Genomic DNA, 24,561 nt, shown 5'->3' with positions numbered 1-24,561 from the left:
TACTCTGTGGCTTCTGCACCTTTCCAAAATCTGTTTCCCAATGTGTTTCTCCACATCTCTGCTGCTATTGGGGGGTCTATAGTAAACACCCAACAAGGTGACCGCACCTTTCCTATTTCTGACTTCAGCCCATACTACTTCCAAAGGCAGATCCCCCTCGAACTGCCTTTCTGCAGCCGTTATACCATTTCTAATTAGCAGCGCCACCCCCCCTCCTTTTTTACCACCCTCCCTAATATTACTGAAACATCTGTAACCAGGAACCTCCAACAACCATTCCTGTCCCTCTTCTATCCACGTTTCCGTGATGGCCACAACATCATAGTCCCAGGTACCGATCCACGCCTTAAGTTCACCCACCTTATTTCTGATACTCCTTGCATTGAAATGTATATGTAAATATTAGTGTTGTATGCATAATAGAGATTTTAGTTTTTTGGATAGAGTCCAAGTCCAATGATTTGTTTGTTTATTTGATATGCAACAGACCCAAACTACATTTGTGACAATGTATATGTACACAAAGATTTATTTATGAATAAAGTATACTTTTGAAATAGGAAAAGGAAATGTGGCAGATGGTGGAATTAAAAATCAACTAATGACACTTAGAATTGCAACTTATTGTGTTCGTCCTGGCGATCATCAAACTATCATTGATCATTGTAAAAACCTACTTTGGCTCTCTCATGTTCTTTAGGGAAGGAAATTTGACATCCTTACCCAGTCTGGTATTTATGTGACTCCAGACCCACAGTCTTAAATTGCCAATTAAATGACCTAGCAAGGTAGTCAATTCAAGTGAAGTTAGGATTGAGCCACAACATTGGTCTTACCAGCAATTCCCAGATCCACGAAATAAGTTTTAAAAATAATTAAGCATTTTTTATTTCAGCACTGTACAGTACAGCTCAGCTGTCAGGTGATAAGGAAGAGATACTTTTCAAAACAATTTTCAAGAAATGTAGGTTATTTTAGTAATGAAAACATTCTGTTTCATTGCAAATTGACATTAGAGTTGTGTCTTTTTTAAAACACCGCACCTGATCTTAATTGAAGTTTAACTGCATGAGAAGACTATGACATAACCTTAATACTTACTGGCTGACAAGTTCTATATTTCGCAGCATAATTAAGCAACCCATTGAAACATATATCATGATCACTATCCTCTATCAATACATTTAAAAACAACATTGAAAATAAATCAATTTTGAAACAATGTATATTAAATTATTCAAAATGTAAGGAAGACTTCTTTTCTGCTTTCTTTTGTACTTAAAAAAATTTCTATAAAACATCTTTAAGTAATTCTCTCTTTTCTAAATTAAGTATTGTTACACTCTGAAAACACTCAGTAGGTCAGGCAGCAACTGTGGAGAATCAATGGCCTGATATTCCATTGGCCAGATAGTCTTTGGAGCAGCCCAGACTGGGGTAGTGCATCAGGACCCTGCAGAATCCTAAATGCAACAAATTCAGAAGAAATTCCAGGAAATTGAAGATTGCAATTCCCCTACATCTTGAACTCTCTGAAACAATCTATTAATGATCAAACATTCAGACAGTTCCACCTCTATTAAGTTAGTTAACCAGGAAAGGTTGATGATTAAAAATACCTGCAGACCACATTGCTGACCCAACTTTCCACACAAATACTCAAGTCCGTATTCCCGACCCCTTATACCTGCAATGCTCCACATCAGACAGCCTCAAATTACACGTTCCAGACAATCTGTTATGAGAGTACGGTTCTCCTAGTTCATCTCACTGAGAACAGGTAGTACAATTATTTGCATGACAGTGGTGTAGTACAAGATCACAAAGTAACACTGTCACTTATTCCAGCATAGTTGGTAATCAGCAAGATGTTCACTTGCCCATGTCTAACCTATTAACACCACCACAGCCCAATGTGGCATTGATAAGGATTTTCATGGGCTGTATCCCAAGTACACACAACTGTGTTATCACCTCTGGTGGGTCTATCATGCTGGTAGGATAGAACATGCTTAGGGATGCTGATAAAGTAGGTCAGAAGTCACCATATTTGAGAGTTTGACTGTCAGGCCATTTACTTGACTAGCTTATAGGACATGTCTGAGGGTTTCAGGACTCTGGAGTAACCCTGTGATAATGTCACAGAGCTGCCCTTCATTTGGCATCAATAGCAATATGCTGTAGTTTAGGAAGACAGAAAGAAACACATTGAGAGCTCGGCAGAAGCATGAAGATTTTCATTTCCAGACTAACTAACTGGATTTAAATTCCCCTCCTGCCATGGTAGGATCTGAGCTAATGTCTTCAAATCATTGGCTCAAGTTTTTGGGTTACCAGTCTAGCGTGATAATCACTAGCATCACTATGCTGTACTCTTGTACTGAATTAACTAATGAATGGGGAATTGAGAAGTGACCATGTTCAGAAATCCCAACACAGAAGAAGAAATTCCGAACCAGTAAAAGGATTGTTTTTAGGAATAATTACAACCCGATTATCTAGCTTATTTAAATCAAAATGGACCATATATATCAAGACATTAAATAAATCAGCAGTGCTTTTTCAGTCACAGTAGAAGTTGCTCCTTCCCAGTTACTACCTCTCTGTACACAACAATAGACATTTTGTCTTCGTTACAGCTGATGAGAGCAGGCAGAGCAATGACCCTTTCTGATGAACCATAAAGGCTGGCAAAGCTATCTTAGAAACTGTATGAGGCTCTATAGAATAGCACAGCTAGGAAAATCAGTTCTAAAAGAATACAAATTACAATTCCAAGTTTGCTAGATTTATAATAAAAGGCATCACCATTGAAATTCCAGCTTATTCATTTATTTATAAGTGAAAATGCCTTCACCTTACCGATGTGTAAGTCTTCACCACATTCCTTTACTATTTTGCTTACAGTGAGGCACAGTGGCTCAGTGGTTAGCACTGCTGCCTTACAGCACCAGGGACCCAGGTTCAATTCCCCCTCGGTTGACTATCTGTGTGGAGTTTGTAATTTCTCCCCGTGTCTGCATGGGTTTCTTCCTTCCAGGTGCGATGGTTTCTTCCCATGGACCAAAGATGTGCGGGTCAGGTGAATTGGCCATACTAAGTTGTCCCATAGAGTTCAGGGATGTGTAGGTTAGGTGCATTAGTCAGGAGTAAATATAGGGTAGGGGAATGGGTGGGTTACTCTTCGGAGGGTCAGTGTGGACTTGTTGGGCTGAAGGGCCTGTTTGCACACTGTAGGGATTCTAATTCAATTCTACCTGCGGCATTTGGATTAGTTCCTCAAACTGAAGTGAGGCTAGGAGCTTTCAGTTAGCCTCAGCAGTCATATTCAACTTAGGCTTTATCATCTCATGGCTATAGTCAATAAGTAGATATAAGAAAGCTTCAAGAATTTTGCTGTTATTGGAATGCCCACTTTGAAGCTCTGCTCTTCTTTCAAATGGTAATTCTATTTGACTCGTAAATCTTGTTCACCTTCTGCTGTCTGTTTCCCAACTTGCGTTCAATGAGGCACCTCCTGAAGCTTGCTTGGACTACCACATTGCTTTCTTTTGAATTCAACACGAGCTGAATTGATATCATATAGATTAAACTGCAGGTATAATTCAGGTGCACCAATGATTCTACACTGAGTTCAACAAATCTAGATCACAATTCTAGTGGTGGTTGATGGGAAATGTTCATTCTGGAGTTCAGTATTGCAAGTCTCTGTTCTGGGACTACTGTTGTGTCATTTTTATAAATGACCTAGATGAGGGCAGAGGAGGATAGGTAGTAAATTTGCGATGACACAAAGGTTGGTGGAGTTGTGAATAATGCTGAAGGATGTTGCAGGTTGCAGAGGGACAGAGATAAGCTGCAGAGCTGGGCTGAAAGGTGGCAAATGGGAAACTGTGAGGTATTCACTTTAGAAGGGGCAACAGGAATAATGGTAAGATTATTGGTAGTGTAGATGAACAGAGAGATCTTGGAGTCCATGTACATAGAGCCCTGAAGGTTGCCACTCAGGTTGATAGGGTTGTTAAGAAGGAATACAGTGTGTCAGCTTTTATTGAGAGAGGGATTGGGTTTTGGAATCACAAGGTCATTGCTGCAGCTGTACAAAGCTCTGGTGCAGCCGCATTTGGAGTATTACGAACTGTTCTGGTCCCTGCATTATAGGAAGGATGTGGAAACTTTGGAAAGGGTTCAGACGGGATTTACCAGGATGTTGCCTGGTATGGAGGGAAGGTCTTATGAGAAAAGGCTGAGGGACTTGAGGCTATTTTCATTACAGAGAAGTTTGAGAGGTGACTTAATTGAGACATATAAGGTAATCAGAGGGTTAGATAGGGTGGACAGTGAGAGCCTTTTCTTTGGATTGTAATGACTAGCACAAGGGGACATAGCTTTAAATGGAAGGGTTACAGATATAGGACAGATGCGAGAGGTAGTTTCTTTACTCAGAGTAGTAGGGGCGTGGAATGCCCTGCCTGCAACAGTAGTAGATTCGCCAACTTTAAGGGCATTTAAATTGTCATTGGATAAACATATGGATGAGAATGGAATAGTGTAGGTTGGATGGACTTCAGAATTGTTCCAAAGGTCGGTGCAACATCGAGGGCCAAAGAGCCTGTACTGCTCTGTAATGTTCTATGTTGTAATTGTAAAGATCTCAGCGAATGGCAATACTAGACAAGTTAGATCCCAAAGCAGATTTGGCTTGATAATTAGAAGTTTGTTTTTTTTTGCTTATCAGCGGTCATTCACAACAAACTTACATGAGGCCGCCACTGTACTTTTAACAAAAGAACACTAAGGTTTATTACAAAAAAAGAGAAAAAAAAGCTGTTGCACAATCCAAGAACTATTTCAGAGAACTACATTATCAAACCTTTGTTCTTCCCAAAACAAGCTACTTACTCAGCTCACTATTACTATTGGACAAGAGTTCTTCAAACTCATGACTTCAACGATCTTGTTGGATACCTTCCTCTCTGACACCACCATAGCTGTCTATTTGTGAAGTTTCTTCTAAGCATAGAGTTATACGTACAGATGCAGATATTTGGGTCCAACTCATCTATGCTGACCAGATATCCTAAATTAATCTAGTCCCACTTGCCAGCATTTGGTCCATATCCCTCTCAACCGTTCCTATTCATGCACCCATCCAGATGTATTTTAAATGTTGTAATTTTACCAGCCTCCACCATTACCTCCAGCAGGTCATTCCATACATGCACTACTCTCTGTATGGAAAAGTTGCCCGAGGTCCTTTTCGCTCTCACCTTAAACCTATGTCCTATACTTTTTGACTCCCTGACCCTAAGGAAAAGACCTTGGCTATTTTCATCCTATCCATGCCCCTCGTAATTTTATAAGGCCTCCAACACTCCAGGGAAAATAGTCCCAGCCTGCTTGGCCTCTTCCTATAGCTCAAAACCTTCAACCCCAGAAACATTCTGGTAAATCTTTTCTGCACCCTTTCAACTTTAACAACATCTTTCCTATGACAGAGAGACCACAACTGAATGCAGTATTCCAAAAGTCTCCTAACCAATGTTCTGTACAAACACAACAAGACATCCCAACTCAATGCAGTGACCAATAATGGCAAGTGTACCAAATGCCTTTTTCACTACATGCAATTCCACTTTCAAGGACCTACGAACCTGCATCTAAGGTCTCTTTGCCTCTTCTACCCTGACTGTTAGGATACTGCTAAACTAACAACACCTCTGTTGTATTAGACTATTTCTTCTCTGAATGAACCAATGTCAGGGCTACCCTCTCTTGCGGGTGTAATATCAGAATTAGTATTGCCCCACAGGACCTGCTTATCATTTAAAAATCGCACGGTTCATTGGAAATGCTGCATGTTGCTCACATCCGAAAATGATTCTGATCTTTCATAGAACTTAAAACTATGATCCCTTTTTCCTCAACTTTAAAATCCAATTTTACAAATAATAAAATTATGAATCATCACCATATAACTGCTGTTCTAATTTTCTCTGACAGGATAGCAGGCTTTTATCATTTACCTTGCTTATGCACTCATCCTTTGCTTCTATGCTTATTCAATTATCACCCCCTTTTTGTACTATACCTTTGATACTTTTGACAATAAATTGTTTGTACTCTTCACCTGAGCAAGGACTTTCTCTTCCCCTGCACAGCATCTCCACCCTAAACCTTGGCTCTGCATTTGCTTCTGAAGCTAACCATTTCCACTGCTTCTTAAACACCATCAACCTAGAAACTTAACTGTTTCTCTCTCCAGTGATTCCTGATGAAGGGTTTATGCCCAAAATGTTGATTCTCCTGGTCCTCGGATGCTGCCTGACCTGCTGTGCTTTTCCAGCACCACACTCTCAACTCTGATCTCCAGCATCTGCAGTCCTCACTTTCTCCTCTCTCCAATGATGCTGAGTTACATTTTCTGTTGTCACTTTTGGAAAATCTCTTTTTACCAGACGACACATCCCAGTTAAACAGTCTCCTCAGCCAAGAAAGGATTTATTTGCCTTAGAAAGAATGCAACAAAAGCTTAAGGATTTCCAGAATCTCATGTTTTATGAGGTGAAACTGAATAGACAAGATCTATACTTTCTACAATTTAGATGAGAAGTGATCTAATTGAAACTCAAAGAATACATAAAAGAGTTTGACTGGGATGATTCAAATCCCCTGGGAAAAGGATTCTACAAAAATGGAACTATACCTTCACTATAAAGGTATTTAGTGATTCAAATGAAAAATATCATCTCTATAAGACTTCATAAGATTTATGAAGTTATGGGGTTCTCTGGCCCAGAGAACTGTGGATGGCTGATTGTTGAGTATATTCAAAACCTAGAATGACAGTTTTAGATTAGATTAGATTAGATTAGATTACTTACAGTGTGGAAACAGGCCCTTCGGCCCAACAAGTCCACACCGCCCCGCCGAAGCGCAACCCACCCATACCCCTACATTTACCCCTTACCTAACACTACAGGCAATTTAGCATGGCCAATTCACCTGACCTGCACAGCTTTGTGACTGTGGGAGGAAACCGGAGCACCCGTAGGAAACCCACACAGATACGGGGAGAATGTGCAAACTCCACACAGTCAGTCGCCTGAGGCGGGAATTGAACCCGGGTCAGGGTTCAATTTTGGATGAAGGAATTAAGGGAGAAGAGGATCATGTGGGAAGGTGGGACTGAGATAGAGGATCAACCTCCATCTTAAGTAATCTGCATTACCTCTCCCTCACCAGAAATTCCAAGATATCATTATGCACGAATTACGAATGGTGATTCTGCCATTATTTTCCCCCCCCAAAAAATGTGACATTGAAAACTTGCTTGACTATAAAAAAAATGCAGGTATGCAAGGTGATGTGTGAAAATTCAGGACAGTTTCAAAAATTTAAATATGGACAATTAGCATTCAATTTCCAACACAAGAAAAGCAATTTCTCAGGTCTCGTCCACAAAAGGTGAACTGTTCATATTTCAAAAATCAGACTGACAATCTGATAATGAAGACAATGAAAAGCAACTTACATAATGAGCTTCAATAATGAGCAGTTAATTGTAAAAGCTTCTAACAAAGGATGTAAAGTCACCTTTAACTGTGGAGTAGACTTGAATTGGTTCAAAGGAATGCATTTGCAATTTGAAGACATTTATACTTCAAGTAGAGGATGGAAACAGTACTCATGAATTAGTGGTTTTAAAATATCCAATAATAAGATTCAGAATTACACAATGCCCCAGTTAACTACATTTATCTTGTCAACTTTTTTGAACTGGGTGCTTCTAATAAGGTCATTAACGTTGAGACAAATTCATTTATATCTGAAAGATGTTTTGATTAAGCACTTTGGCAGTTCTCTTCCTGTCTGCGGAAAATGATAATGTTTCACTAACAGCAGAACAAATCAATTAAAAATATGATTTGAACATATATAATCACCAAGTAGGATCTATCACAGATCAATAAGTAAAATAATTTATATTAGATTGCATTAATAACTATTTAATTGAAACTACTACAATTTAGTAATAATCCTATCACTTCAACATTTAAGTCAAGGCTTGTTTTGATGTACATGTGCAAATAAAATCATGATTGACAGCCAATATGAAGCTACTTAATTTTTGATTTCTCCAGACTCAACTTTTCCCATGCTCTCCCAGCCAGTCTACCACTTTCTAATTTTGAAAACCTTTAAATCCCAAAACTCTGCTGACCATATCCCACAAGCTCCACACACACATCATCCATGTACCACATTAGTTCCCAGATAGTGGTAGGGTTCTGGAATACACTGTCGAGAAGGTCGAACAAAGAACAGTACAGCACAGGAACAGGGCCTTCAGTCCGCCAAGACTGCACTGACACGTTATGTCTTTCTAAACTAAAAACCTTTAGCCTTCATGGGGTCTGATCTCCCTGTTACTTTCAGGCAATCTCAACCTTTGAAGGGCACCTGAAGTGTAATAACACAAGGCTATGGGCCCCCAGTGCTGGAAAGTGGGACAAGTGTAGAGTTTGACTCTCTACTGCCAAAAATAGTCTATGCCTCTTCTATACTTTATGGCCCTGACTGTCATGCCTTCGCTTAAAAATGTTCATGGTAACCAAAACTCTCAATGGTCTCTACTTCTCTAATCTGTAAGCTCATTCAATGAACTCCAAGGTCTATGTTCCTCCTGCATATTCTTGGTTCCATCTGTTCCACCTGCTGACCAGAGCTTAAACCAGAGTTCATTATTCAGTTCGCCTCTTTGTCCTCCTTAAAGTGATTTCTGAAAGCTGCCTTCTTGAATATCCTAATGTTTGCTTATGTGACGCAGTAGGACTTTTTGATTGATAATATTCCTCAGTGCCTTAGGACATTTTACTGTATTAAAGGTGCTATCTAAATGTATACTATTGGCAACAATAGTAATCTTGAAAGTAATCAAAATTTACTTCAAGTAAACCTCTAAGCCTATAAATTTGAAGAAAGGAGATTAAGATATGAAGGTGAAGTTGGCTATGTGGACTTAGAAAATACAATCTGTAGTACAGTGGAAGATTCAATGGCAATGGCTAGTAATTAAAGAAATACTACAATTTTACAGACCACATTCCTCTAAGGCACTGTAAAATCTCTGTCTCTTTCGCACTCTGTTACACCCACATGCTCTATAAGCCAGTGTATTATTTACTTTTGCACCATAATGCTCTTCAAAGAGTCACAAGACATTCAAAGCATAGAAAAGACACTTCAGCCATTGTGTCCACACCAGTCAAATATCACCTATTCTAACTGCATAGCCTTGTATGCCTCGACATTGCAAGTGTACACCTCTACCACCTCTACAGGCAGAGTTCCAGGTTTTCACCAGCCTCTGGATGAAAACATCTTTAGCAAATGTTTTATACAGTTCCAGCATTATTTCCCTGATCTTAAACTCTCTGCCACAACTAATCAAGGCAAGTATCCCATATGTCTTCTGAACCACTTTATCCATCTATCCTGATACTTCAAGGGACAGTGTTAAATGTGCACCAAGGTCCCTCTAATCCTCTGTGCTTCCCAGAATCCTACCATTCATCACATATTCCTTGGCTTTATTTATCCTGCCCAAGAGCATCACTTCATATTTATCCGGATTGAATTCCAGGTGCCACTGATCAGCCCATGAGACGAGCAAATCTACATCCTCTTGCAGTGTAAGGCTACCATCCTCACTGTTATGGTACCCAGGTCACCAATTTTTGTATTGTGTGTGAACTTACTGATCAACGCTGCTACATTCAAGTCTAAATCATTTATATAAACCACAAACAGCCAGGGCCCCAACAGTGATCCCTGTGAAACCCCACTGGACACAGACTTCCTGTTGGAAAAACACGTCTCAACCAAATGCCTCTGCTTCCTGACATTCAGCCAAATTAGGATCCAATTTGCCAAATTTCCTCAGATTCCATGGATTCTTACCTTTGCCAGCCTCCCATGTGGGACCTAATCAAAAGACTTGCTGAAGTCCAAGCAGACTACATCAAAAGCCCTCATCTACACAGCTGGTCATCTCTTAGAAAAATTCAATCCAAATGGTCAGACATGACCTCCCCTCAACAAAACTATGCTGATTATTCTTGATTAATCCCTCCCTTTATAAGCTACCCCTGCACGCATGTACAAACAGACAGAAGAAAAAACTGCATGTTATGGGCAGAGGAAAAGCTGGAAAGGTAGTTCAATGGTCCCCATGGGTCACTATTTCAGCTCACTAGGACACTGCTCCTTGATCTTCCTTCTCCAGGTACCTTCATTTGCTTGCACAGACACAGGAAGAATGGCTCACATTTGATGATGACTTATTTAGTTACTGTCTAATGTCTAGTGACTAGTGACTAATACAGTAAAACACTCTTATAAAGTCTCAGACTTATTTGAGAAAAACTATAACTTACAGCAATTATTGAGGGGAAAATAAACTAGCTTTCAACAGGCTTGAGGTTTTTTTAACTGCAAATAAATTGACAGTTTCTTCTCCGGATATCTGATGGCTTCTCCTTCAAACATACATACTCACAAGCTGCCCAGCTAACTGGAAGCCAATCACAGGCAGAAGCTCTTTTTCACCAATAACCGGCTACCATGCCACAAACCAATCAGCTGCTTGTTTTTGGCCAAAGCTCCATTCAAACACACTCCTTGATTCTGACTCATTTGCAACTGGACGTTCCCCACTGCTTGAACAAACAGTTCTATAGATAACACCTGACTCACGGTTTTAAAAAGTATAGCAATTGTTCAACAATCCCTGGCTGTTAAAACAATCCTTTCCCATTTCAGTCCAAATCAAAATGATAAAAATAAAAGGACATGTTCTTTAAGTAGGCCATTTAGAGGAGGACTTTCTTCACTCAGAGTGATGACGTTTTTCAAATTCTAGAGCTATAGAAGTTCATTTATTATGGTCAAGATAAAAGCTAAAAATTTCCTGAAAATTAATAACATCTAGAGATATGAGAATAGCGCAGAAAGTGGCAGAAGTTGATGATTCCCCATGATTTAATGGAATGGTGCAGCAAACTTGGCAAGCTGAATGACCGAATCCTGTTCCTATGCTCCTCCAAAAGCGGCACATGGGTAAATTGGAAAGCAAACTAAAAAAAAAGTTCAAAATGGAGTTCAATTGCCCATTAGTGAGCAGAATATTCAGAAAGAAACACAGCAGGATGTTAGAAATTTCACAGTAGTTTTATTCAGTGAAACACAATGTATCAGTCGAAGAGAGGAAGACTGAATAAATTTAATGTAGTTGTAGCCCATTTAAAAACAATTTAAAAATTGCAAGCCTGAAGAAAACCTTGACCCTTATTGAGTCATAAGAAATCCACATGAAAGTAAGGACACTTGAATTTCATTGAGATACTTCTCCCTAAGGAGCTCTTGGACTATGTTACTTGGATGATTGATTACTATATTTATGACTTGGATGAGGAGATTGAAGGATGGGTTAGCAAGTTTGCAGATGACACAAAGGTTGGAGGTGTCGTTGACAGTATAGAGGACTGTTGTAGGCTGCAGCGGGACATTGACAGGATGCAGAGATGGGCTGAGAGGTGGCAGATGGAGTTCAACCTGGATAAATGCGAAGTGATGCATTTTGGAAGGTCGAACTTGAAAGTTGAGTACAGGATTAAAGACAGGATTCTTGGCAGTGTGGAACAGCAGGATGTGCAGGTACATAGATCCTGTAAAATTACCACCCAGGTGGACAGGGTTGTTAAGAAAGCATATGGTGTTTTGGCTTTCATTAACAGAGAGGGGACCTAATTGAGGTGTACAAGATAATGAGAGGCATAGATAGAGTTGATAGCCAGAGACTTTTTCCCAGGGCAGAAATTGTTAACACGAGGGGTCATAGTTTTAAGCTGTTTGGCGGAAAGTATAGAGGGGATCTCAGAGGAGGGTTCTTTACATAGAGAGTTGAGAGAGCATGGAATGCGTTGCCAGCAGCAGTTGTGGAAGCGAGGTCACTGGGGATATTTAAGAGACTGCTGGACATGCATATGGTCACAGAAATTTGAGAGTTCATACATTAGGTTAACCTTACATGAGGATCAATCGTCGGCACAACATCGTGGGCTGAAGGGCCTGTTCTGTACTGTACTGTTCTATGTTTCTATTACATCTAACCATGGTGATTCAGAATTGGTTGTAAATAATCTTCAAATTAGTCATCATGATCCAAGTTTTTCGTTACAAGCCTATTATTACATCATGATTTATTTTGCTAGTGGTACCATAAACCATTACCCAAGCCTCCATATTTTTCTGTTAAATTCAATGTAATGTATTTCTTATTTGTAAGTTCACTTTAAGGACACCATACCTTTAGCAATAAGACCATGTTCATCCGCCATTTTGGAGATATATGCTTCAGGAGACACACAGAAGTCACTGGAACCCTAGCCAAAAGATGAAAGCACAAGGTTGGTAACACAGAATTACAGAATAATCCAACAAAAATTGTGCAGAATTAGACTGGTTTGGCCACTGTATTTATTGTCAATGTAGTCAGGTACAGAATTCACAAACCACAAGTCTGCAGCAATGTAGGAATATGAAAATATAATGACCTGGCCACAAATTCAATAGAAATTAACCTTAAGATAAAAAAAAATTAGAAGTATGTCATTCTACCCTGAGAGCCTGCCCCAGCATTCAATACGATCAAGACTGATCTGATCACCTGACTTTCCTGCTTGTCTCACATAATCCTCAACTCCCTTCATAGAATCATAGACTCCCTACAATGTGGAGCAGGCCATTCTGCCCTACAAGTTCACACCGACCCTCTGAAGAGTAACTCACTCAGACCCATTTCCCTAACCTATTACTCTGTATTCATCCCTAACTAATGCACCTAACCTACACATCCCTGAACACAATGGGCAATTTTTAGCATGGACAATTGACCTAAACTGCACATCATTGGATTGTGGGAGTATACCGGAGCACCCAGAAGAAATCCACGCAGACATGGGGAGAATGTGCAACTCCACACAGACAGTCACCCGAGGCTGGAATTGAACCTGCGTTCCTGGCGCTATAAGGCAGCAGTTCTAACCATTCAGCCACCGTGACTCCCTTGCTAATCAAAACTCTGTCTAACTCTGCTGCAAATATATTTAATGACTAAGTCTCTGCTGCTTGCTAGAGAAGTAAATTCCAAATGTTAATGACCCTCTGAGAAAATAAATACCTTCTCATTTCTGCCTTGCATAGGTAACTCCTTATTCTCAAACTATGCTTCTACTTCTAGATTCTCCTATGAGAGGAAATATCCTTTCAATATCTACTCTGTAAAGGTCCCGCAGAATCTTACATGCTTCAATAAGATTATCTTTCAATGAATACAAGCCCAGTCTTTCCTCACAAGAGGATCCTTTCAACCTACGAAGCAGTCCAGCGAACCATTTCTAAACTGTTTGCAACGCAAGATTGACTGTCGTTAAGTGAGGATCTGGCCAAAACTAAACAGTACTTAGATATGCTCTCAAATGAAATGCAGAATTGAGAATTACCTTACACACATGAAGCAAAACATCCTTCCTTTTCTAAATCACGCTCCTTCCAATATAGGCCAACATTTCATTTCCTTAATTGTTGTGCCTTCACAATTTTGTCATTCATGTACCCAGGCCAACCTCAACCAGGGTGTTGCCAAAATACTCTCCTGTCCCATGAAAGGACCGGACACCCTGGATCACTGCTACACAACCATCAAATACACCTATCACTACATTTCCCCCATCCACACTTCAGAAAATCAGACTACAACACTGTGTACCTCCTCCCAGCTTACAAATAGAAGCTGAAACGAGAGCATCCTTCATAATGCTGGTATGAGGCAGCAGAACAGCTTCTCTTGGAACAGCTTGGAATCAATGGACTGGACAATAGAGTCATAGAGATGCACAGCATGGAAACAGACCCTTCGGTCCAACTTGTCCATGCCGACCAGATATCCCAACCCAATCTAGTCCCACTTGACAGCACCTAGCCCATATCTCTCCAAACCCTTCCTATTCATATACCCATTCAAATGCCTCTTAAATGTTGCAATTGTACCAGCCTCTACCACTTCCTCTGGCAGCTCATTCCATACATATACCACCCTCTGTGTGAAAAAGGTTGCCTCTTAGGTGTCTTTTATATCTTTCCCCTCTCACCCTAAACCTATGCTCTCTAGTTCTGGACTCCCCGATCTCAGGAAAAAGACTTTGCCTATTTAGGAGAAAGTGAGGACTGCAGATGCTGGAGATCAGAGCTGAAAATGTGTTGCTGGAAAAGCACAGCAGGTCAGTCAGCATCCAAGGAGCAGGCGAATCGACGTTTCGGGCATGAGCCCTGAAGAAGGGCTCATGCCTGAAATGTCGATTCTCCTGCTCCTTGGACTTTGCCTATTTACCCTATCCATGCCCCTCATAATTTTGTGAACCTCTATAAGGTCACCTCTCAACCTCCGACACTCCAGGGAAAACAGTCCCAGCCTGTTCAGCCTCTCCCTATAGCACTAATCCTCCAACCCTGGCGACATCCTTCTAAATCTTTTCTGAACCCTTTCAAGTTTCACAACATCTTTCCGATAGGAAGGAGACGAGAACTGCATGCAATATTCCAACAGTGGCCTAACCAATGTAACATGATCTCCCAACTCCTGTACTCAATACTCTGACCAATAAAGGAAAGAATACCAAACGCCTTCTTCACTATCCTATCTACCTGCAACTGCACTTTCAAGGAACTATGAACCTGCACTCCAAGGTCTCTTTGTTCAGCAACACTCCCTAGGACTTTACCATTAAGTGTATAAGTCCTGCTAAGATTTGCTTTCCCAAAATGCAGCACCTCGCATTTATCTGAATTAAACTCAATCTGCCACTTCTCAACCCATTGGCCCATCTCATCCAGATCCTGTTGTAATCTGAGATAACCCTCTTCGCTGTCCACTACACCTCCAATTTTGGTGTCATCGGCAAACTTACTAACTGTACCTCTTATGCTCGCATCCAAATCATTTATGTAAATGACAAACAGTAGCACCGATCCTTGTGGCACTCCACTGGTCACAGGCCTCCAGTTTGAAAAAACCCTCCACCGCCATCCTCTGTCTTCTACCTTTGAGCCAGTTCTGTATCCAAATGGCTAGTTCTCCCTGTATTCCATGAGATCTAACCTTGCTAATCAGTATCCCATGGGGAACCTTGTTGAACGCCTTACTGAAGTCCATACAGATCACATCTACTGCTCTGCCCTCATCAATCCTCTTTGTTACTTCTTCAAAAGAACTCAACAGAAAACAGAGATGAGTACGCCACCGACGTCACAGACTTCATTAGCATGTGCATGAAGGACAGTGTGCCAAAGAAGTCAATCTGGGTGTTCTCCAACCGGAAACCTTGGGTGAACCAGGAAATTCACTGCCTACTGAAGACCAGGAGTGCAGCATTCAAGTCAAATGACCCAGACCTATACAGAAAATCCAGATATGACCTCCACAAAAACATCAGATGTGAAGAGGCAGTACCAGACCAAGTTAGCGTCCCAAATTAACCATATGGGAAGGCGATGGACGAGTCGTATTATCACTAGACAATTAATCCAAAGACCCAGATAATATCCGACAGACTTGAGTTCAAATCATATCACGGCAAATGTGAATTCAGTAACAAAAAAATTAATTTGAAATTAAGAGTCAAATAATGACCATGAATCCGTTGCCAATTGTTGGTAATGCTCATCTAGTTCACTAATGTTGTTTAGGGAAGGAAATTGCCATCCTCATCTGGTCTGGCCTATATGTGATTCCAGATCCATAGCAATGTGGTTGACTCTTAAACTGCCCGCTGGGTAATTAAGGAAGGGCAATTAATATTGGCCTAGCCAGCAATGCCCTCATGCTGTGAATGAATAGAAAAAAAGGACACCCACCGCCTGTGACAAAGCTTACACAACGTAACTGGATACAAAATGAAGCAAAGCAAGATAGCAGACAAAAACACATCCCTCTCTGAGGTGCCCCAATGCTTTCTCTACTCGGGTTGAGCAGAATGCCAGCAGCACGGTGCCACCTGCCCCAACAGCCCCGGATGCCCTGCTCCCTCTGTCACCACTGCAGATGTGAGATCAGTCTACCTGAGAGTCAATCCAAGGAAAGCGATGGGCTCAGATGGAATCCTCGACCATGCAGATAGATCCTGTGTGGATCAGCTGGTGGAGGTATTTATTGACATCTTCAACTTCTCCCTCCTACATGTCCCTAATTGCTTCAAGATGACCACCATCACCACATTACCAAAGAAAGCACATGCAACATGCCTTAAATGTTGCCCAGTGGCTCTGACTTCCATAATCATGAAGTCCTTTGAGGGGTTGGTCATGGCCCACAACAACTCTAGCCTCCCACCTGCCTTGACCCCATGGAATTTGCCAACCGACATAACAGACCCACAGGGTCGCCATTTCCCTAGCCTGCACTCATGCCAGAAATGTCTGGACAACAAGGACATTTATGTCAGACGTTTGCTCAACTACAGCTCCACCTTCAACACCATAATCCCCGCCAGACTAATTTCAAAACTCCAAGGCCTTGATCTCGGCTCCGCCCTCTGCAACCGGATCCTCGGCTTCCTGACACAGAGACTGCAATCATTGAAGATAGGCAACTGCACCTCCTCCATGACAACCCTCAATACTGGAGCCCTCCAAGGTTGCGTTCTCAGCCTCCTACTGTACTTCCTGTACACCCACGGCTGTGTAGCCAAATTCTGAATGAACACCATCTACAAGTTTGCTGACAACACTAGCGTGGTAGGATGGATGTCAAACAATGATGAGTCAGAATACAGAAAGGAGATAGAGGGCTTGGTGTCAATGCAATGATAACAACCTCTCTCAAAGTCAGCAAAACAAAAAAAAACTGATCATGGACTTCAGAAACAAAACAGGAGGACATACCCCCCATCTACATCAACAGAGTCGAGGTTGAGAGGATCAAAAAAGTCAAATGTCGAGGAGTGACAATAATTGACAACCTGCCCTGGACTTCCCACATAGATGCGACAGTCAAGATCACCACTTCTTCCTCAGGTGGCTGAGGAAATTTGGCATGACCAGAAAGACCCTCACCAACTTCTACAGCACCATAGAAAGCATTCAATACAAGTACATAACGGCCTGTATGGCAGCCGCTCTGCCCAGGACCGTAAGAAACTACAGAAGGTTGTGAGCACAGCCCAGACCATTGCGGAGGCCAACCTACCATCCATGGACTCCATTTACACTTCCCATTGCCATGGAAAGGCATCATCAAAGACCCCTCCTACTCCGGCAATGCTCTCCTCCCACCTCTTCCATCAGGGAGAAGATATGGAAGCTTGAACACGCAAACACATCAACAGCTTAAAGAACATCTTCTTCCCTACTATTATTAGACTGATGAATGGACTCTTAACTTCAGGTGATGTTGATCTTGTTTTGTGCCCTCCTGTGCAGTGTAACCTGTACGCCTCAGTCTCTTTAAGCAACCTATGATCTTGTTTGCTCTAACGTGCCTGTACTGCTCGCAGGACAAAGCTTTTCACTGTACTTAGGTACAAGTGACTACAATAAATCAAATCAATCAAATCGCACTATGCAGAAGCAGTCTGTATTCCAACTGAATCACTCATATTTTCTCACATTACATTCCATCTGCCAATTTTTTGACCACATTATATAACCCTTTGGGCATTCTTACACCTTTCTATTTCCCTCTATACACAAAATGGTGGGGATGTGTGTTGTAGAAAGGATACGAAGAAGCTTCAAAAGGATGTGGTGAGCCTAAGTAAGTCAGGAACAACATAAGAGATGAAATAGAATGCTAAAGAATGTAAAGTTAGCTACCTTGGGAGAAGAAACAGAAATGTAGAATATGTCAATGATGAGACACTGGGATATGGTCATATGCAAAGCGGTCGGATTCAATCACTGAACACTGAGATGCAAGTTCAGCACAAAATAAAAGGCGGCAAATGGCATGTTGGCCTTTATTAAAACAGAATTTGAGTGCAGGCCGAAGATACAGAAGCCTGAGCACATGCACCTGCAGGTTCAGGAACAGCTTCTTCCTTAAACTGATGAATAGACTCTCTAGCCTTAAATGATACTGACCTTGCTAACATTGATCCCAACTAGCGCACGCTCTGGACGACGCAAACTGTATGTCTCTGTCGAAGTCTTTTTAGAACCTCTGATCTGTACATCCTTGCTTACTATGATCAGCCTGTACTGCTCATAAACAAAGCTTGTCACTGTACTTTGGTACATGTGACAATAAATCAATCAGGACTAAAGCACAAAACAAAAATGCAGCATCCATGGAGAGAAACCAAGCAAACATTTTGAGTCGAGATGACTCTTCATCACAGCTGAAGGGAAGTGTGGAATGGGCAGCATTTATGCAATAGTGGGGGGAGGGGGTGGGTTGGAGTGCTGGGGGAGAAAAGATGTTGCTAATTCAGATTAAGTGATTGGAATGTGAGAATGGCAGAACAGTAGTGTGCCTAACTGCCTTATTTCTTTCTGTAGACCACCAGGACTTTATGACTTGTCAGCTTTCAGCTCAGGAACACTTCCTTGGTTATTACAATTTGTAATCTGGAGTAACCTTTTATGCTGCAACTTACGGAAATGCAAATCCATCACATCTACTGGTTCCCTCTGACCTGGAGAATCCTTTACATAGGTTTAATTAATAATCTCAATCTCACTAAACATCCAGGGAAGCAACATTAGGAGCTCTTGTGGCACAGTGGCTGCATCTCATTTTCTCCAAAGGTGTCCAATAAGATCTCTGTTTAGTCAATGGTGGAAAACTGAACCAAACACAAAGTGCTGGAGAAACTCAGCTGGTCTGGTAGCATTCATGGAGAAAGAAACAGAGTTAATATTTCGAGTCCACTCATACCGTTTCTCCAGCATTCTCTGTGCTGTTTTGTGATATGTGATACATATTGGCTGATTAATCAACTTGGCAAGGGTAACCTCGATGTTGACTCTATGAGGGATTGCTTCTTTAGGCACCATGTCATAGAGCCAACCAAAGAACTGGTTATTTTAGATTTGATACAATGTGACAAGGAAGGATTGTTCACATCATGCTAGAGTTTCAAATTCAGGTTGAAAGAGTGAAAACAGAGTCAATACTAGAGTCTTAGTGTTGGGCAAAGTTAATTATCCAGGCCTGAGGAAGAATTTGACCCTAGTAGACTGGGCAAAAACATTAAAGAACAGGAGTGTTGAAGAACAGTGGCAAATATTTAGGGAGATATTAAATGCCTCTAATTAAAGTAAATTCCTGAGAAGAGGAGGAATTGTAAAAAGGAGAAAAATAATCCAGGGCTTCATAAGGAAGTCAAGGGAACAGAAGGCAAAACCTATGGCATTTTATACTGCAAAAGTTTGTGCACTCTGAAGAAATGGGAGAACTTCAAATGTCAAAGGGTTAAAAGAAAACTAGCAGAAAATATAAGCACTGATAACAAAAGCTTTTAAGTATTTTACAAGGAAGAGAATAGTGGGAAGTAAATGTTGGCCCTTTAGAGGACAAAAATGGCAAGATAATAATGGGAAACTCAGAAACGGCAGATGCACTAAACCGATATTTGTGTTTGTTTTCACTATGGAAGATGATAATTTCTTTCCAAAAACTGCAATTACTACAGAGGAACTTGGTGAAATTACTATAACTAGGGAGAAGGTATTAACTAAACTGATGGAATTAAAAGCAAATAAGTCTCCAAGGTCTGATGACCTGCACTGCACCCTAGGGTATTAAAGGAGATGGCAGCAGAGATAGTGGAAGCATTAGTTACGATATTCCAAAATTCCCCGGATTCTGGAAAAGTACCAGTGGTTTGGAAACACGCTAATGAGTCACCCTTACTCAAAAAAAGGAGACAGGCAAGAAGTGGGAAACTACAGGCCAGTTACTTTGACCTCTTTAGTGGAGAAGTTCGTGGAGTTAATCACAGAGGAGGAGATAACTGAATCCTTGGAAAAACAAAGCTCAATTCACAGTTGAGCACATGTCAGCACAGTTTCATGAAGGGCAAGTTGCGCTTGACAAACTTGTTGGGGTTCTTTGAGGATGTAACCAGTAAGGTGCATAATGGTGGATGTGGTATTTGACAAGGCATTTGACAAGCTGCCGCATAAAAGAGTGATCCGGAAAGTTGGATCCCAGGGTTAGGGGTACAGTAATGGCTTGAATAAAGGATGAGCCGACTGGCAGAAAGGAAAAGATTGGGAAAAATGGGTCATTCTCTAGATTGCGAATTGTAACTAGTGGGGTGGCACAAGTTCTCGGACCTCAACTATTTACAATCTATATAAGTGATCTGCAAGCAGGGACAGAGTGTAAGATAGCAAATTGCATGGATGGTACTAAAATAGGTGGGAAAGTTGACTGTCTTGAGGAGCTAGAGAATTTACAGATAGATATTGATAGGCTAGAACAATGGGCCAGAATTTGGCAGATGGAGTTTAATTTGGATAAGTGAAAGGTTCTCCATTATGAAAAATAATAGGGCAAATTATTATTTAAATGCTAGCAATTCAAGGTAAGTCAGTATAAAGGGATCTGGGTGTTTTTGTCCATGAATTGCAGAAAGTGAGCATGCAAGAGCAGCATATTATAAGAAAGGCAGTTATTGCAAAAGTGTTGCTGCAATTATATAAGGAGTCGGTGAGACCACACGTGGAGTACTGTATCTAGTTTTCATCTCCTTACTAGAGGAAGGATGTGGTGGCACTGGAGACAATTCACAGGAGACTCATCAGGTTGATTCCACAGATGAAAGACCCATCGTACAAGGGGCGGTTGAATAGAAACCGAAAGATCTGCGGATGCTGTAAATCAAAACAAAACTACAGAAATTGCTGGAAAAGCTCAGCAGGTCAGGCAGCATCTATGAAGAGAAATCAGAGTTAACGTTTTAGGTCCGGTGGGCAGTTGAATAGCTTGGACTTGTACTTGCTGGAGCTCAGGAGAATGGCGGGCGAGGCGGGGGAGTGGCATCTGACTGAATTTTATAAAATGCTAAAGAGGATTAATAAGGTGGACATTGAACACATGTCCCACAAGGGGAGCAGTCTCAGAAAAAAGAGATAATACATGTGGAATGACAGGACGTAGGTTCAAAACCAACTTTGATAAAAAAAAACGACTTCTCCAGAAGGTTGTGAATCTGTGGAACTCACTGCTCCAGACTGCAATGGAGGCAGAACCAAATCAACAGATTCAAGGAATAGGTATGTTTCTGATGAAAAGCAGGATAAAGGGCTATGGGGTGCAAACAGTAGAGTTAAGACCAGGATAATATCAGCCACGATCATGTTAAATGGCAGAGCAGTCTCGAGGGGATGAGTTGCCTTACACTCACTCTTGATTCCTACATTTAAGCCTTGCCAGAGACTTTTACAGTTCTTAAAATGAATAAGATGCTTACATTGGTGAAAAAAACTATGAGGTTATCTAAAACAATTTAACAAATTATTAATTATGCTAAAAAAATTTAGGTTAATTTGCATCATTAATTTAACCAACTTCATTCACATTGCATGCACTTTGAGTAACAGTACAGTCTACTCAGGCCATCAAGTGACTACTCCACCAAACCTCCTTCTGACACTTTCCTCACCAAGCAAAGTTAATTGATATGCACTGTAATAGCATATAAATTAAATAGTAATCTTTTTAATTTATTATAAAATAGTTTCTGTATTGTTTCATATAACAATTACTACATTATCTCACTTCCATTTTTCCTTTCTAATTTCTTGCTAATTTTATTATAAACTTGGACTAGTATGATATCAATGTAATCAATCTCAATGGATTAAAACAAACCCCACAGCAATCCATTAAGTATTATCTTCTTCACAATGGCATAAGTCATTAAGCATATACATTAAGCAAGAGACACTCAGATGTTGCTTGTTATAATTGGCTAATGATCAAGAATTTTTAAACTTTAAAAGAAAATAATGATTTGAACAAATTATGCTAGATCAGTTTAGACTTGGAGTTTCAGAACAAATCAAATGACCAAATAATCCTATTTGCATAATAAAACAGTAGCATATTAGGAAGAGTGCAGGCTGTCTGTATCTAAGACCAGTTCAAGTTGGAAATGGCAATTTAATGCTAGAATCCAGAATACCCAAATGTGACAAAATTGAGGTAGGTTTCCTTATACAAAATAGCAAGAATAAGAACTCCAATTTAAAACAAAATTTGGAAAGGGTATCAAATACTATATTTGGTCACATTGTAGACAGTTAAGAGCAATTATTCTGCATGTAAAATTCAATGTACTTGTGCCGCTAGAGGACATATTGTGCAAACATTAGGAAGTAATATGCATTAATCCATCATCAAGTACCGCTAGACTTTAGCAAATCTCCCAATGAGAAGTCAAAGAATACAGAGAAAAAAGGGAGTGACTGTTAGGGTTTACAGAACAAAGAATGTTGGGTTAAGGAACGCAATTCCTTAAATATCAAAAGTCACGGATAAGAAATTTCAGAGTCTGGAAGAAATGCTTTGCAAATGGCAGAGTGGAGAGAAAGTGTGGAATCTTGCAGTAGGATGGCATGAAAAGTGAACTGAAAGGATGTGGGAAGTCAAGGGATGGAGAATGTAACATCTGGGAAATGCATATCAGGACAAAAGGAAAATGGGAAATAGAGATTGACACTGAAAGGAAGCAAGCAAAGTGCTGGAAATTTCTTTGAAACAGGTGAGAAGTTATTCGAAAAGGTCTTGGCTGATGCCAACATTAGGTAACATTTTTATGGCATAAAAAACAGAAGGAGTGAAGATTTTGCAATCATGAATGGATAAACCCCACTGTAATAACTAGATTCTGCTCATTCAGGTCTCAACATTTATTGGTTTTCCTAGACAAAGATTTTTAAAGTCACCTTTCATAAGCACTGGAAAATGTATGTATTACCATGCACAAGATCACAAAAAGTGTATGTGCATACTCATCAGATCACATTACTGTTTATTGCGCAGTAAGGTAAATACCATAAGAATCTTAAATGATAAACAAAACTGTTTAGTTTTTTGAATTTATGCCACAATCCAGTGAATTTCACTGCCCTACTTTCTAAAGAAACTCCATGCCTTCTTCCGTTTAAACATTTTAAATTTTACATTAACTCATATAATAATTTCTCCCTCAACCAGCTCTTGTATCAAGCCTGTGCCTAATCTCAGCAACAATCTCTGGTTAGCAATTCTGCACTCAAAACAGGGCCTATCTAAACTAACTGCGGCACGGTGGCACAGTGGTTAGCACTGCTGCTTCACAGCGCCAGAGACCCGGGTTCAATTCCCGACTCAGGCAACTGACTGTGTGGTGAATTGGCCACGCTAAAATTGCCCGTAGTGTTAGGTTAAAGGGGTAAATGTAGGGGTATGGGTGGGTTGCGCTTCGGCGGGTCAGTGTGGACTTGTTGGGCCGAAGGGCCTGTTTCCACACTGTAAGTAATCTAATCTAATCTAAACTTCAGGAAAATTCTTCACACAAGTGTCTATCAAGTTTTTTCACAATACAATGCAATGGGCATCAGAAGGTTAAGCAAACCAATAATCAATTTGAAATACATACTGTACACATCATTTGTGAATAAATTTGAAACATAATAGATTTGCATCCTAACGAGACATGGATTTCACAGGAGCAGGAATGGTTGCTGAATGGTCCAGGGTTTAGATCTTTTAAAAAGAACAGGGAGCATGGTAAAAGTCTGAAGAGGTAGGGGATGCCCAAAATCAGTTTTTTGTTTCAATATTCACGAGAGAAAGGGAATTTGTTGATGGTGAGAACACTGTGGACCAGGTTAATAGTCTTGAACAGATTACTATAAACAAAGTGGATGTGCTGGAAATTCTGAGAAGCATCAAGGTAGACAAGTCCCTGGGGCCAGACTAGATATATCCAAGGTTACTAATGGAAGCAAGGCATGAGATTGCTGAGCCTCTGGCAATGATCTTTGCATCCTCACTCTCCACAGGAGTAGTATCCAGATAATAGGAGGGAGGTGAATGTTGTTCCTCTGTTCAAGAAAGGGAATAAGGAAATTCTTGAGAATTATAGACCAGTCAGTCTTACGTCTGTGGTAAGCAAGGTACTGGAAAGGATTCTGAGAGATAGGATTTTTGACTATTTGGAAAAACCTAGTTTGATTAAGGATAGTCAACATGGCTTTATGAGGGGCAGCCTTCGCAGCCTTCGCAACCTTCATGATCGCGGCCCAAACAACCGCCTCCGGGATCGCCGCACAGACAACCTGCTCTGCGATCGTCATGAAGACAATCGCCAACAGATTGGCGACCTCCGCGGCTATGGGGAAGAACTCTGTCTCCGTGGTCGCCGCAGCTACTTCCGCCCCCAGTGACGTCAGCGACCTGCATTCGGACATCGCCGCATGTGTCTCCGCCCCCCCGCCGCGTTCCGTCAC

At 40.8% G+C, this 24,561-nt stretch overlaps 1 protein-coding gene across 3 annotated transcripts in view; it reads right to left on the bottom strand.

Moving 5' to 3' along the window:
• Window positions 1–24,561, bottom strand: part of LOC122560473 (protein tweety homolog 3-like) — a 301,083-nt gene that overhangs the window by 86,483 nt on the left and 190,039 nt on the right. For all 3 annotated transcript variants that reach the window (XM_043711109.1, XM_043711111.1, XM_043711110.1), the window contains exon 7: window positions 12,371–12,446. In XM_043711109.1, coding sequence (XP_043567044.1) covers window positions 12,371–12,446 — 76 coding nt within the window. The remainder of the gene's footprint in view (window positions 1–12,370; window positions 12,447–24,561) is intronic.

The sequence above is a fragment of the Chiloscyllium plagiosum genome, chromosome 21 (genome assembly GCF_004010195.1).
Source record: "Chiloscyllium plagiosum isolate BGI_BamShark_2017 chromosome 21, ASM401019v2, whole genome shotgun sequence".
Classification (NCBI taxonomy): domain Eukaryota; kingdom Metazoa; phylum Chordata; class Chondrichthyes; order Orectolobiformes; family Hemiscylliidae; genus Chiloscyllium; species Chiloscyllium plagiosum.
This window is presented reverse-complemented; position numbering and strand designations above follow the sequence as displayed.